The following is a 16,175-nucleotide window of genomic DNA, read 5'->3' as shown; positions in this document are numbered from 1 at the left end:
CCAAAGTGGGAAATTCAATTTTATTTAAACACAAACACAAACACACAGACACAGACACACGCACACACGCACGGAGTGAGCCGTGCCACTTACGCCGACACGTTTGCATTTCATTTCCATTCCGTTCTGTCTTGGTTTACTAGGTTGAAGCATTTCACACACACCACTTTTTACCATAGCTTCTTATTGGAATACATTGTAGCCGACATGCACGGCATGGCCAACCGGCATTTATGTTCCAATTAGTTCCACCCAAGTAAACAACGCGCGTCATATTGCCTCACCGTGTCACCTCCCGTCTGTTTAACGTTGCCCAAAGAATCACACTCACACTATGGCTGTTTAAAAGCATCAAGGTTTATTTGTTTGTCATTTATCAAAAGCACCAATATTTCAATAGCTCACCAGCACGACATACTTCCTGGTTCGGGGAAACCGATGGACTGTTCAATGATTGTATACATGGAGGGGTTTCGCGAGGTGCTACGGCACAATCTATTTTAGCGGGGGTGTTTTAGAAGAGTAAGATGAACATGTATTTTACTATGCACTGGGTGGTTTTGATGGTGGAAATTTGTTTTGGGCGTTTTACGCATATTTAATATTTTCTGTTCGATTGTTATTTGAGTTTGTAAATGTATTAGTGAGCGTAATAATTTTGATAATTGGTTTCACCTGTAGGAGGGCTACAGCTATAGAAGCCCTGTAGTAAGCCCCAGACGGGGTGGGATGTTGAGTTGGTTGGTTGTTATTTGGAGAAAAAAGAAATTTGGAGACAGAGTCAAAGTTGTGGTGTAAAAGTGTGCAGGGTCTGTATGTTATTGTATGGATTCAACCTGGCATCTTCTGACACCACTTTATTTTGGAAAATAAAAATAATTTTTTGGAGTAAAGAAGCTCCCGTCTCCCTCTGTCTCCTCCACCGCCGATCATCCTTGCGACACACACACACACTCATAAAATATTAAATCTAAAACGATGTACAATAGTGCAACATTAAATCTCAATGTTTGAAGTACTTAAGAAGTGAATAACATCTGGCTGGATAATTATCAGGAACACTGGCGGCCTCTGCTGACCCAGTGGAGGAGTGCAAAAAGCTTACAGCACCTGGTATTCCCAGGCGGTCTCCCATCCAAGTACTAACCAGGCCCGACCCTGCTTAGCTTCCGAGATCGGACGAGATCGGGCGTTCTCAGGGTGGTATGGCCGTAAGCGAGAGCAGCCGCAAGAAAATGGCCTTTTGAAGTTAATACAACTCAAACTTATTTTCTTGAAACACTTATTCTGGTGGAGGTTGTCCATTTTGCTTTGTCACAGTCCAAACGTCAATGTTGGAGCAGCCTCCAATCCATTCCCCCCAAAAAGAAAGGCTATATAGCCTATGCGTCATATCATCAAATCTGCCTAGAACGGCTCTTGGATGAGAGGTGAAACGTCTTCAAACAAATCAAACAAGATTCAACTCCCGATAAATGAAATCAAGTTAAAACAATGTGCCATGACCAGGGATCGATCCCGGGCCGGTGCGGGCCAGTCGAAAAACGCTGTAACAGACAACCTGATTGAAACCTCCTGAAGACCCCAGAGGAGAGTTCGAATCCCGCTTTGGGCATTATCAAACGGAAGATATTTGATTGAAAAATTCACCATCATAACAATGTTTAAAGAGCAAAGCAGTGTCTGTGAGGTTTATGAGCCACAAATGCTGCTCTTTTTAGGAGCACATCAGTCTATTAAACTGTAGTTTGTGTCATAGCATAGTTTTATTGACAAATTCTAAATTGCAAGTCGCAGATATGAGACAGGAAATGCTACGTTATCTGCTCATTCTGTACAAATATTCTGATGAGATAGGTGGGGGAGTTAATTCAGTTGGGATAGACAGATGGAATATGAGTGTTGTTAGTATGATACTTGAGTTCTTTAGATATTGTTTTCAATTCCGGACTCTGCCGCCTTGAGTTGGCTTTTGCGAAGACAGAAATGTTGCCAATAGTGTGGACCAAAGTGGGAAATTCAATTTTATTTTAAACACAAACACAACACACAGACACAGACACACGCACACACGCACGGAGTGAGCCGTGCCACTTACGCCGACACGTTTGCATTTCATTTCCATCCGTTCTGTCTTGGTTTACTAGGTTGAAGCATTTCACACACACCACTTTTTACCATAGCTTCTTATTGGAATACATTGTAGCCGACATGCACGGCATGGCCAACCGGCATTTATGTTCCAATTAGTTCCCACCCAAGTAAACAACGCGCGTCCATATTGCCTCACCGTGTCACCCTCCGTCTGTTTAACGTTGCCCAAAGAATCACACTCACACTATGGCTGTTTAAAAGCATCAAGGTTATTTTTTTGTCATTTATCAAAAGCACCAATATTTCAATAGCTCACCAAAGGACATACTTCCTGGTTCGGGGAAACCGATGGACTGTTCAATGATTGTATACATGGAGGGGTTTTGCGAGGTGCTACGGCACAATCTATTTTAGCGGGGTGTTTTAGAAGAGTAATTGAACATGTATTTTACTATGCACTGGGTGGTTTTGATGGTGGAAATTTGTTTGGGGCGTTTTACGCATATTTAATATTTTCTGTTCGATTGTTATTTTGAGTTTGTAAATGTATTAGTGAGCGTAATAATTTTGATAATTGGTTTCACTGTAGGAGGGCTACAGCTATAGAAGCCCTGGAGTAAGCCCCAGACGGGGTGGGATGTTGAGTTGGTTGGTTGTTATTTTGGAGAAAAAAGAATTGTTGGAGAAAGAGTCAAAGTTGTGGTGTGTAAAAGTGTGCAGGGTCTGTATGTTATTGTATGGATTCAACCTGGCATCTTCTGACACCACTTTATTTTTGGAAAATAAAAATAAATTTTTGGAGTAAAGAAGCTCCCTTCTCCCTCTGTCTCCTCCACCGCCGATCATCCTTGCGACACAGACACACACACACACACACACACTCATAAAATATTAAATCTAAAACGATGTACAATAGTGCAACATTAAATCTCAATGTTAGAAGTACTTAAGAAGTGAATAACATCTGGCTGGATAATTATCAGGAACACTGGCGGCCTCTGCTGACCCAGTGGAGGAGTGCAAAAAGCTTACAGCACCTGGTATTCCCAGGCGGTCTCCCATCCAAGTACTAACCAGGCCCGACCCTGCTTAGCTTCCGAGATCGGACGAGATCGGGCGTTCTCAGGGTGGTATGGCCGTAAGCGAGAGCAGCCGCAAGAAAATGGCCTTTTGAAGTTAATACAACTCAAACTTATTTTTCTTGAAACACTTATTCTGGTGGAGGTTGTCCATTTTGCTTTGTCACAGTCCAAACGTCAATGTTGGAGCAGCCTCCAATCCATTCCCCCCAAAAGAAAAGGCATATAGCCTATGAGCGTCATATCATCAAATCTGCCTAGAACGGCTCTTGGATGAGAGGTGAAACGTCTTAAAACAAATCAAACAAGAAGATCACTCCGATAAATGAAATCAAGTTTAAAAGCAATGTGCCATGGCCAGGGATCGATCCCGGGCGGTGCGGGGCCAGTCGAGAATCGCTTGTTTGTTGTTGTAACAGACAACCTGATTAGAAACCTCCTGAAGACCCCAGGGGAGAGTTCGAATCCCGCTTTGGGCATTATCAAACGGAAGATATTTGATTGAAAAAAGTTCACGATCATAAAAATTGTTTAAAGAGCAAAGCAGTGTCTGTGAGGTTTATGAGCCACAAATGCTGCTTTTTTTAGGAGCACAGCAGTCTATTAAATAGTAGTTTGTGTCATAGCATAGTTTTATTGACAAATTCTAAATTGCAAGTCGCAGATATGAACAGGGAAATGCTACGTTATCTGCTTATTCTGTTACAAATATTCTGATGAGATAGGTGGGGAGTTAATTCAGTTGGGGATAGACAGATGGAATATTAGTGTTGTTAGTATGATACTTGAGTTCTTTAGATATTGTTTTCAATTCGGACTCTGCCGCCTTGAGTTGGCTTTTGCGAAGACAGAAATGTTGACAATAGTGTGGACCAAAGTGGGAAATTCAATTTTATTTATTTAAAACACACAAAAAAACACAAAACAACACAGACACAGACAAACGCACACAACACACGGAGTGAGCCGTGCCACTTACGCCGACACGTTTGCATTTCATTTCCATTCCGTTCTGTCTTGGTTTACTCGGTTGAAGCATTTCACACACACCACTTTTTACCATCGCTTCTTATTGGAATACATTTGTCGCGACATTGCACGGCATGGCCAACCGGCATTTATGTTCCAATTAGTTCCACCCAAGTAAACAACGGCGTCATATTGCCTCACCGTGTCACCTCCCGTCTGTTTAACGTTGCCCAAAGAATCACACTCACACTATGGCTGTTTAAAAGCATCAAGGTTTATTTGTTTGTCATTTATCAAAAGCACCAATATTTCAATAGCTCACCAGCAGGACATACTTCCTGGTTCGGGGAAACCGATGGACTGTTCAATGATTGTATACATGGAGGGTTTCGCGAGGTGCTACGGCACAATCTATTTTAGCGGGGGTGTTTTAGAAGAGTAAGTTGAACATGTATTTACTATGCACTGGGTGGTTTTTTTGATGGGGAAATTTGTTTTGGGCGTTTTACGCATATTTTATATTTCTGTTCGATTGTTATTTTGAGTTTGTAAATGTATTAGTTAGCGTAATAATTTTGATAATTGGTTTCACCTGTAGGAGGGCTACAGCTATAGAAGCCCTGGAGTAAGCCCCAGACGGGTGGGGATTTTGAGTTTGGTTGGTTGTCATTTTGGGGAAAAAAGAATTGTTGGAGAAAGAGTCAAAGTTGTGGTGTGTAAAAGTGTGCAGGGTCGGTATGTTATTGTATGGATTCAACCTGGCATCTTCTGACACCACTTTATTTTTGGAAAATAAAAATAAATTTTTGGAGTAAAGAAGCTCCCTTCTCCCTCTGTCTCCTCCACCGCCGATCATCCTTGCGACACAGACACACAAACACACACACACACTCATAAAATATTAAATCTAAAACGATGTACAATAGTGCAACATTAAATCTCAATGTTAGAAGTACTTAAGAAGTGAATAACATCTGGCTGGATAATTATCAGGAACACTGGCGGCCTCTGCTGACCCAGTGGAGGAGTGCAAAAAGCTTACAGCACCTGGTATTCCCAGGCGGTCTCCCATCCAAGTACTAACCAGGCCCGACCCTGCTTAGCTTCCGAGATCGGACGAGATCGGGCGTTCTCAGGGTGGTATGGCCGTAAGCGAGAGCAGCCGCAAGAAAATGGCCTTTTGAAGTTAATACAACTCAAACTTATTTTCTGAAACACTTATTCTGGTGGAGGTTGTCCATTTTGCTTTGTCACAGTCCAAACGTCAATGTTGGAGCAGCCTCCAATCCATTCCCCCAAAAAGAAAAGGCTATATAGCCTATGAGCGTCATATCATCAAATCTGCCTAGAACGGCTCTTGGATGAGAGGTGAAACGAAACGTCTTCAAACAAATCAAACAAGATTCAACTCCGATAAATGAAATCAAGTTAAAAGCAATGTGCCATGGCCAGGGATCGATCCGAGGCCGGTGCGGGCCAGTCGAGAATCGCTGTAACAGACAACCTGATAGAAACCTCCTGAAGACCCCAGAGGGAGAGTTCGAATCCCGCTTTGGGCATTATCAAACGGAAGATATTTGATTGAAAAAGTCACGATCATAAAAATGTTTAAAGAGCAAAGCAGTGTCTGTGAGGTTTATGAGCCACAAATGCTGCTCTTTTAGGAGCACAGCAGTCTATTAAACTGTAGTTTGTGTCATAGCATAGTTTTATTGACAAATTCTCAATTGCAAGTCGCAGATATGAACAGGGAAATGCTACGTTATCTGCTTATTCTGTTACAAATATCTGATGAGATAGGTGGGGAGTTAATTCAGTTGGGGATAGACAGATGGAATATTAGTGTTGTTAGTATGATACTTGAGTTCTTTAGATATTGTTTTCAATTCAGGACTCTGCCGCCTTGAGTTGGCTTTTGCGAAGACAGAAATGTTGACAATAGTGTGGACCAAAGTGGGAAATTCAATTTTATTTAACACAAACACAACACACAGACACAGACACACGCACGCACGCACCACACACACGGAGTGAGCCGTGCCACTTACGCCGACACGTTTGCATTTCATTTCCATTCCGTTCTGTCTTGGTTTACTCGGTTGAAGCATTCACACACACCACTTTTTACCATCGCTTCTTATTGGAATACATTGTAGCCGACATGCACGGCATGGCCAACCGGCATTTATGTTCCAATTAGTTCCACCCAAGTAAACAACGCGCGTCATATTGCCTCACCGTGTCACCTCCCGTCTGTTTAACGTTGCCCAAAGAATCACACTCACACTATGGCTGTTTAAAAGCATCAAGGTTTATTTGTTTGTCATTTATCAAAAGCACCAATATTTCAATAGCTCACCAGCACGACATACTTCCTGGTTCGGGGAAACCGATGGACTGTTCAATGATTGTATACATGGAGGGGTTTCGCGAGGTGCTACGGCACAATCTATTTTAGCGGGGGTGTTTTAGAAGAGTAAGAGGAACATGTATTTTACTATGCACTGGGTGGTTTTGATGGTGGAAATTTGTTTTGGGCGTTTTACGCATATTTATATTTTCTGTTCGATTGTTATTTTGAGTTTGTAAATGTATTAGTTAGCGTAATAATTTTGATAATTGGTTTCACCTGTAGGAGGGCTACAGCTATAGAAGCCCTGGAGTAAGCCCCAGACGGGGTGGGATGTTGAGTTGGTTGGTTGTTATTTTGGAGAAAAAAGAATTGTTGGAGAAAGAGTCAAAGTTGTGGTGTGTAAAAGTGTGCAGGGTCGGTATGTTATTGTATGGATTCAACCTGGCATCTTCTGACACCACTTTATTTTTGGAAAATAAAAATAAATTTTTGGAGTAAAGAAGCTCCCTTCTCCCTCTGTCTCCTCCACCGCCGATCATCCTTGCGACACACACACACACACACTCATAAAATATTAAATCTAAAACGATGTACAATAGTGCAACATTAAATCTCAATGTTAGAAGTACTTAAGAAGTAAATAACATCTGGCTGGATAATTATCAGGAACACTGGCGGCCTCTGCTGACCCAGTGGAGGAGTGCAAAAAGCTTACAGCACCTGGTATTCCCAGGCGGTCTCCCATCCAAGTACTAACCAGGCCCGACCCTGCTTAGCTTCCGAGATCGGACGAGATCGGGCGTTCTCAGGGTGGTATGGCCGTAAGCGAGAGCAGCCGCAAGAAAATGGCCTTTTGAAGTTAATACAACTCAAACTTATTTTCTTGAAACACTTATTCTGGTGGAGGTTGTCCATTTTGCTTTGTCACAGTCCAAACGTCAATGTTGGAGCAGCCTCCAATCCATTCCCCCCAAAAGAAAAGGCTAAATAGCCTATGAGCGTCATATCATCAAATCTGCCTAGAACGGCTCTTGGATGAGAGGTGAAACGTCTTCAAACAAATCAAACAAGATTCAACTCCGATAAATGAAATCAAGTTAAAAGCAATGTGCCATGGCCAGGGATCGATCCCGGGCCGGTGCGGGCCAGTCGAGAATCGGTTGTAACAGACAACCTGATAGAAACCTCCTGAAGACCCCAGAGGGAGAGTTCGAATCCCGCTTTGGGCATTATCAAACGGAAGATATTTGATTGAAAAATTCACCATCATAAAAATGTTTAAAGAGCAAAGCAGTGTCTGTGAGGTTTATGAGCCACAAATGCTGATCTTTTTAGGAGCACATCAGTCTATTAAACTGTAGTTTGTGTCATAGCATAGTTTTATTGACAAATTCTCAATTGCAAGTCGCAGATATGAACAGGGAAATGCTACGTTATCTGCTTATTCTGTTACAAATATTCTGATGAGATAGGTGGGGAGTTAATTCAGTTGGGGATAGACAGATGGAATATTAGTGTTGTTAGTATGATACTTGAGTTCTTTAGATATTGTTTTCAATTCCGGACTCTGCCGCCTTGAGTTGGCTTTTGCGAAGACAGAAATGTTGACAATAGTGTGGACCAAAGTGGGAAATTCAATTTTATTTAAACACAAACACAAACACACAGACACAGACACACGCACGCACGCACACACACACACACACGGAGTGAGCCGTGCCACTTACGCCGACACGTTTGCATTTCATTTCCATTCCGTTCTGTCTTGGTTTACTCGGTTGAAGCATTTCACACACACCACTTTTTACCATCGCTTCTTATTGGAATACATTGTAGCCGACATGCACGGCATGGCCAACCGGCATTTATGTTCCAATTAGTTCCACCCAAGTAAACAACGCGCGTCATATTGCCTCACCGTGTCACCTCCCGTCTGTTTAACGTTGCCCAAAGAATCACACTCACACTATGGCTGTTTAAAAGCATCAGGTTTATTTGTTTGTCATTTATCAAAAGCACCAATATTTCAATAGCTCACCAGCAGGACATACTTCCTGGTTCGGGGAAACCGATGGACTGTTCAATGATTGTACACATGGAGGGGTTTCGCGAGGTGCTACGGCACAATCTATTTTAGCGGGGGTGTTTTAGAAGAGTAAGTTGAACATGTATTTTACTATGCACTGGGTGGTTTTGATGGTGGAAATTTGTTTTGGGCGTTTTACGCATATTTTATATTTTCTGTTCGATTGTTATTTTGAGTTTGTAAATGTATTAGTTAGCGTAATAATTTTGATAATTGTTTCACCTGTAGGAGGGCTACAGCTATAGAAGCCCTGGAGTAGACCCCAGACGGGGTGGGATGTTGAGTTGGTTGGTTGTTATTTTGGAGAAAAAAGAATTGTTGGAGAAAGAGTCAAAGTTGTGGTGGTGTAAAAGTGTGCAGGGTCTGTATGTTATTGTATGGATTCAACCTGGCATCTTCTGACACCACTTTATTTTTGGAAAATAAAAATAAATTTTTGGAGTAAAGAAGCTCCCGTCTCCCTCTGTCTCCTCCACCGCCGATCATCCTTGCGACACAGACACACACACACACACACACACACACACTCATAAAATATTAAATCTAAAACGATGTACAATAGTGCAACATTAAATCTCAATGTTAGAAGTACTTAAGAAGTGAATAACATCTGGCTGGATAATTATCAGGAACACTGGCGGCCTCTGCTGACCCAGTGGAGGAGTGCAAAAAGCTTACAGCACCTGGTATTCCCAGGCGGTCTCCCATCCAAGTACTAACCAGGCCCGACCCTGCTTAGCTTCCGAGATCGGACGAGATCGGGCGTTCTCAGGGTGGTATGGCCGTAAGCGAGAGCAGCCGCAAGAAAATGGCCCTTTGAAGTTAATACAACTCAAACTTATTTTCTTGAAACACTTATTCTGGTGGAGGTTGTCCACTTTGCTTTGTCACAGTCCAAACGTCAATGTTGGAGCAGCCTCCAATCCATTCCCCCCAAAAGAAAAGGCTATATAACCTATGAGCGTCATATCATCAAATCTGCCTAGAACGGCTCTTGGATGAGAGGTGAAACGTCTTCAAACAAATCAAACAAGATTCAACTCCGATAAATGAAATCAAGTTAAAAGCAATGTGCCATGGCCAGGGATCGATCCCGGGCCGGTGCGGGCCAGTCGAGAATCGCTGTAACAGACAACCTGATAGAAACCTCCTGAAGACCCCAGAGGGAGAGTTCGAATCCCGCTTTGGGCATTATCAAACGGAAGATATTGATTGAAAAATTCACCATCATAAAAATGTTTAAAGAGTGTGGTGTTATGTGTTTAATAGAAGGACAACTACATTACCCAGCATGCTCGGTAGCAGACTCTAGCACAGCTAATGGCAAAGTTTGAAGAATACTTTGTACCAAGACAAAATGTGACCTTCGAGAGGTACAAGTTTTTTACACACAATCAGGAGTAGCTACACTGTAACAGTGAACAGTACAGAGCTTCACACGCTAAGCAAAACGTGCGAATTTGACACTCTTAGAGAGATATGGGAGGAGATAGAATTGTTTGTGGAACAATGGACAATGCACTTCGAAGCTGAGAAAGACAGGAAGGAAAGTGTGAGTAAAGGAGAGCAGAAACTACAAGTGTGCCAAAAGAGGCGAGTGAAACATCGGTGCATGCCCTACATAAAAAAAAAAGAAGAATAACAATCTGCCAAAGAGAAGATAACTCTGAAGAAATGGAGTTTAAATGTGGTAAGTGTGGAGGCAGTCACAAGCCTAAATCCTGCCCTGCATTTGGAAAGATCTGTAACAACTGTGGAAAAAACAATCACTATGCTAAATGCTGCAGAGCGGCTTCAAGACAGAAAGTCCACACAGTTGAAGAAGAGGAGGATGATGAGTTCATAGTGAACATGGTGCGGTCTAGTGCAACCGAGAAAGAGGAATGGATTGTGCCACTAGAACTCAACCAGACAATAATACCTTTCAAGCTAGATACAGGTGCTCATGTAAATCTGATATCCTTAGAAGATTACAAAAAACTGACAGTAAAGAGCAAAATTCATCCGGTAAAAACAAAAGTGAGTGGATATACCAGAGAACGTGTTCCTGTGAAAGGTGGTTGTATTGCAACCTTCAAACACAAATGTCGACAGATAAGAGCACAACTACTGATTGTGGATATGAGTGTACAACCAATCCTGAGTCTCAGTACTTGCATAAAGCTCAATCTGGTCAAAAGAGTGTTTGTAGTGACATCATCAGATACTGCAAATACTCAGGAATCACTTATGGAGGAATATAAAGACTGTTTTGAAGGACTTGGATGCCTGCCTGGTCGACATAAGATACGTGTGGATAAAAGTGTGACTCCTGTTGTGCATCCTTGCAGAAAAATTCCATTTGCTCTGCGAGAAAAACTAAAAGATGAACTGGTGCGCATGGAAAAACTGGGAGTCATCAAGAAAATTGACGAGCCAACGGAATGGGTCAGCTCGCTTGTCGTTCTGCAAAAGAAAACAGGTGCCCTGAGAACGTGCCTAGATCCAAGGGATCTAAATAAAGCAATCAAAAGAGAACACTTCAAGTTACCAACCAGAGAAGAAATCATGGCACAATTTGCTGGAGCTAAATGGTTCAGTAAATTAGATGCTTCGTCAGGCTTCTGGCAGATGAGACTGGATGAGGAGAGTTCCCGTCTGTGCACATTCAACACTCCAGAGGGAAGGTACAGATTTCTTCGTCTGCCATATGGTATCTTGTCGGCACCTGAGGTCTATCATAAGACTATTCACATGATTTTTGAGCACATTCCTGGAGTTGAGACAATGATGGATGATGTCATCGTTTGGGGCTCAACTCGAGAAGAACACGACAGAAGACTGAGACAAGTGCTGGACAAGACAAGGGAGGTGAATCTGAAACTTAACAAAGACAAATGTGAGTTCGGAGTCAAATCACTTACCTTTGTGGGAGATGTTGTGAGTGAAGAGGGGAACAACTCAGCTATTAACAACATGGAGAGACCAACTAACAAAGATGAGGTCAGAAGGTTCCTGGGGATGGTCACCTACCTAGCCAAATTTGTCCCACATCTGTCAACACAGTCAGCACCTCTCAGGAGTCTGCTTGAGCAAAAGATTGAATGGGTCTGGTCTCACGAGCAAGAACAGTGTTTCCTAAAACTGAAAGAAATTCTGACACAGGCACCTGTGTTGAGGTTCTACGACCCAGAGAAGAGCACCAGAATTTCGGCAGATGCATCACAATATGGTTCAGGAGCAGTGCTGCTGCAGCAACATGAAGAGCAGTGGTTACCTGTTGCCTATGCATCACGAGCCTTGACGAGCGCCGGTACGTATACAACGAATGCTAATCAGGCTGCAAAAATACGACGTGCACATGATATACACTCAAGGAAAATACATGTACCGACACTCTGTCTAGGGCAGTAGACAAGAAAGAACAGCCAGACAGTAAGGAAAGCATAGAAATACAGGCATACGTGGACATGGTTGTCACATCTCTGCCAGTGACTGAAGACAAAACACTGCAAATACAGAGAGAGACTATTGCAGATGAAACAATGACAGAACTCAAGAGTGCAATATTGAAAGGATGGCCTGACAATAAAAAGAATTGCCCTGTTAAAATACAAGATTACTGGAATTGTAGAGCAGAGCTCACGGTGGTGGATGACATCGTGATGAAAGGGAGCAAGCTTGTTATTCCTTCTTCTCTACGTAGACTGATGCTACAAAAGATACATGAAGGCCACCTTGGAGAGGTCAAGTGTAAGCGTAGAGCTAGGGAAGTAATGCACTGGCCAAGAATGAATCAAGATATTAGCCAGATAACGGCATCATGTGAACTATGCCGCATCTACAGACCAAAACAACACGCTGAGCCGCTGATGACTCATCCAGTGCCCCACAGACCCTACTACAAGGTTGGAACTGATCTGTTCGACTGGGATGGAAAGAGCTACATAGTGGTCACTGACTACTTCTCAAACTTTCCTGAAGTTGGAATGCTGCAGTCGACATCGAGCAAAACAGTGATCAGCTATCTAAAGACTGTTTTTGCCAGACACGGTGTCCCGTGCGAGTTGTTTTCGGACAATGGGCCTCAGTTTTCTAGCGGGGAGTTTGCTGTTTTTGCCAAAGAATGGGGATTCAAGCACACCACGCCAAGCCCAACATATCCAAAATCAAATGGCTTGGCAGAGAGCTCTGTGAAGACTGTAAAAAACCTGTTGAAAAAGTCACAAACCAATGACAGCTTCCAAAAGAGTCTTCTGATCTACCGGAGCACACCCTTACAAAATGGACTGTCGCCAGCACAAATGCTGATGGGTAGGCGCATTCGATCTAACCTGCCAGTGTGTGAGGACTTGCTGACACCCAAAGGAGCATCCAGAATCAGAAAGTCGAAGGAGGGCCAGAAGGAGAAACAAGCGGCATGATCGGAAGGCAAAACACCTGCCTATGCTGAAGCCTGGAGACAATGTTCGTCTCAGGGACTGTTCCACAGGCACATGGCAGCAAACCGGACAGGTGCAGGAAGAAGTTGCTCCACAATCCTACAGAGTCCAGGTGGACAGTGGTCTGCTGTTGAGAAGGAACCGCATAGATCTTCAGCTGCTGCAGAGTCAGAGGGACACTGTGGCCCAGGAAGCCGTCCAGCAGGACACAGCTGGATCGGCAGAACCGGCTGGTAGTGGGCCTGATCGTGCTGACCATGGTTTGACAAAAGTGCAAGCATCACCACCTGCTGCAGGGTTGTCGAGACCAAAGAGACATGTTCAGCCACCTAAGAGGCTGATCGAGACCTGTTGAGCACTTTGTGGGTTGTTGGGAATTGTTGACATGTTCATAAGCTGTTCAGATGTTTAGATAATTTGCACTTTATTATTTTCTTCTTCAATCTAAAACAAAGTTTACGCAGAAAGTTGTTTACAAACAGTTACAATGCCAAGAAGTTAAAAAAATTAATTTTTTTATGTCTTCGCGTAAGGATAAATCTTTCTTTAAAGGGGGGAAGATGTGGTGTTGTGTGTTTAATAGAAGGACAACTACATTACCCAGCATGCTCGGTAGCAGGCAAGGGGTACACGTGCTGGAACAAGTAAAGACGCTTGGCTGAAACACGTCTCGTCTCTTTGTCATATAAAATAACAAGACAACACACACAGGACCTGCCCAAAGGTTCCCGTTTCTGTCATCCTCGCAAAAACGGACTAAAAGGACGCTTCTCCGGGTCATCCAGCTCACGGTGTCCAGGCAGCTCACTTTCTCTGTCGGGTAGACGATCTTCCCACAGCGGGCGCACTGAGGGTTCATCCTCGGAACCTCCTCCGCGGTCTCCTCCGCTTCTTTAAAACAGATATAGTTGCCGTCGCCGGCAGCCGAGCGCCACAAGTTCCAGCAAACGTTTGACAACCAGCAGCGACGACAAAATGTAGAGATACAAGTCAGTAGGAGACAGACGGAGCCTCTGTGGACGCACGAAGGAGCCGCGTCCGGGCTGGAGACTCGCTGATGCTGCGCTGACAACCACCGTCAGTGACAAGCTAGCGAGAGTGAGCTCACGAGACCGGAAACTAGCGACAGGAACCGGAAGTAAACAAAGGAGCAGACAACTTTGCGTTCAAGTTTCATTCAAAATGCAAATAAAGAGTCAAATAACAAATACATTTAAACTTTAGACTCATCAACTTTATTTATACCCAAAATGTCATTACATAAACTTCCTCATGCAAATATTTCGACAGTATGATATTACACTATTAGAATTACACTAATGTATTTTTAACTTATGCCAAAATGTACATGTAAAAATGTTTTGATCCTCAGTCACATAACACAAAGCAGATAAACACATAAGGAAACACAGTAAAGTTTCAAATTAAAAAAATATCAAATCTAAAATATATTCACAAAATAAGCATAAAATTAAATTGAGAATCTGTGACTGTGTACTTCGCAATCCCTTGCTTATTCTAAGATGATTCTTTTTCTTATTTTAATTATTCCGTTTTTAGAATAGTTTATGGTTGAAGCCAGAACCTCTGAACAGAGGCAAAGCTTGACATGCAGAAAATGGGTGAGCTTCTTAATCACAGAAGAGGAATTTTAAAGTCTTGTTAATGTGAAGAGGGATAAATAATTAAACTATTAGACTATTTCAGACACTTTCAGCCTCAGCTGTATCTTTTTTTTATTATTATATTTATTTATTTTTTTTACAAAAAGCATCTTTACTCTTTGGCCCCATCTACTGTCTGTTGTGTGTCTAATTTGATCCAGCTGGTTGTGTTAGCTTTACCTGCGCAGAGGTTCCTGCTACAATCAGGAACAAACTCCACTTGTTTATTCTCACAGTCTGCTGATAAAATCTATTCTTGTTCTCCTAAAGCTGCAGAAAGCAGCAGTGGGCCTGACTTCATGCTACACCTACAAACCTGAGAATGGAGCCGAGCTTTATTGCTAAACAGGATTTTTTTGTCCATGCTAAATGGAAAGTGTTTGTCCTTTGGTGGTCCAACAGGACAACGATTTGGATGGATGGATGATTTGACGTTATTGATAATAAAAACAGCTGAAAATGGAAGCGGAGATGTTTCAGAGCACCAGAGTTCAGAAAGAGTTTCTAATCAAACACCGCCTGCATCTTTCAAAATATGGTTTCAACCCCTTTAACATGATCAAATAGTCATAACAATGAACAAGTATCACTTGTCCTGTTATTTATACTTGAATTCGTTATGTTTAATACATTTCCGTGTGTGTACAACCACCTCCTCAGCAACGATGCCCAATTCAACGTGGCCTACTACTGCAACGTTCTGGTGGATTCAACAGGTCTCTGCTACTGGTTACCACCCGCCATCTTCAGATCGTCCTGCTCCATCAGCGTCAAATATTTCCCCTTTGACTGGCAGAACTGCACGCTCAAATTCACGTATGCACGGGCAGGATTTTTCATTGTTGTTTGAAACGCAGACAAACTCTGACATGATGTTTTAAACTGAGCTGAGTCAAGATTTTATAGAATCTAAACACATATGAGAGGAGAAAAAGGTGCAAAAATAAAATGCACGGTGCAGCTAAACTCTCCCAGTAGGAAAAAAGGCTTTTTAAATTCTGAACTGCATTTCCCATGTTGCCTTGCAGCTCTCTAACGTACAATGCCAAAGAGATCAGGTTGCTCCTGAAGGAAGACATAGTCATTGAAACCAAGTGGACGGTTGAATGGATCATTATTGATCCTGCAAGCTTTACAGGTAACCAAGTAAAGATTAATTTCCATTTATTTTATTTTTTACTGCACTGCATACAGTCCTGGAGCTTGTGGGTGACTTTCAGTGTACTGGATGCTGTTGATACATGCAGAGAAGTTGTTTTCACCAGAGCCTGAGCCTTCAGACTGGCTGCAGCTCCAACCAGACTGACAGTCATAACTTCATCACTTGTGTCTGAACTCTGGCTTTGACCAACAGAGAATGGTGAGTGGGAGATCATCCACCGACCCGCCAAGAGAAACACCTACAAACACATTCCCATGGAGAGCAACAAGCATCAGGACATCACCTTCTACCTGGTCATCAGACGCAAACCTCTCTTCTACGTGGTCAACATCATCATCCCCTGCGTG

The 16,175-nt window shown here is 42.8% G+C and overlaps 1 protein-coding gene and 5 non-coding genes across 6 annotated transcripts; 1 reads left to right on the top strand and 5 right to left on the bottom strand.

Moving 5' to 3' along the window:
* Positions 1-1,098: 1,098 nt before the first annotated feature.
* On the bottom strand, positions 1,099-1,217 carry LOC130526600 (5S ribosomal RNA). The gene has a single exon (XR_008950811.1). It is a non-coding gene; the product is annotated as a 5S ribosomal RNA (ribosomal RNA).
* Positions 1,218-3,119: 1,902 nt separating this feature from the next.
* LOC130526599 (5S ribosomal RNA) lies at positions 3,120-3,238 on the bottom strand. Its single transcript, XR_008950810.1, has one exon. It is a non-coding gene; the product is annotated as a 5S ribosomal RNA (ribosomal RNA).
* A 1,939-nt stretch (positions 3,239-5,177) lies between these two features.
* Positions 5,178-5,296, bottom strand: LOC130526598 (5S ribosomal RNA). The gene has a single exon (XR_008950809.1). It is a non-coding gene; the product is annotated as a 5S ribosomal RNA (ribosomal RNA).
* A 1,907-nt stretch (positions 5,297-7,203) lies between these two features.
* Positions 7,204-7,322, bottom strand: LOC130526596 (5S ribosomal RNA). The gene has a single exon (XR_008950807.1). It is a non-coding gene; the product is annotated as a 5S ribosomal RNA (ribosomal RNA).
* Positions 7,323-9,252: 1,930 nt separating this feature from the next.
* On the bottom strand, positions 9,253-9,371 carry LOC130526595 (5S ribosomal RNA). The gene has a single exon (XR_008950806.1). It is a non-coding gene; the product is annotated as a 5S ribosomal RNA (ribosomal RNA).
* A 1,098-nt stretch (positions 9,372-10,469) lies between these two features.
* On the top strand, positions 10,470-12,984 carry LOC130526013 (uncharacterized protein K02A2.6-like). The gene is made up of 2 exons (XM_057033345.1): positions 10,470-11,220; positions 11,545-12,984. The coding sequence occupies exon 2, from the start codon at positions 12,031-12,033 to the stop codon at positions 12,982-12,984; it is 954 nt and encodes a 317-aa protein (XP_056889325.1). The 5' UTR covers positions 10,470-11,220; positions 11,545-12,030.
* The last annotated feature ends 3,191 nt before the right edge of the window (positions 12,985-16,175 follow it).

Source organism: Takifugu flavidus, chromosome 5 (assembly GCF_003711565.1).
Source record: "Takifugu flavidus isolate HTHZ2018 chromosome 5, ASM371156v2, whole genome shotgun sequence".
NCBI lineage: Eukaryota > Metazoa > Chordata > Actinopteri > Tetraodontiformes > Tetraodontidae > Takifugu > Takifugu flavidus.
Note: the sequence above shows the minus strand (reverse complement) of the source record. Positions and strands in the feature narration are given on the sequence as shown.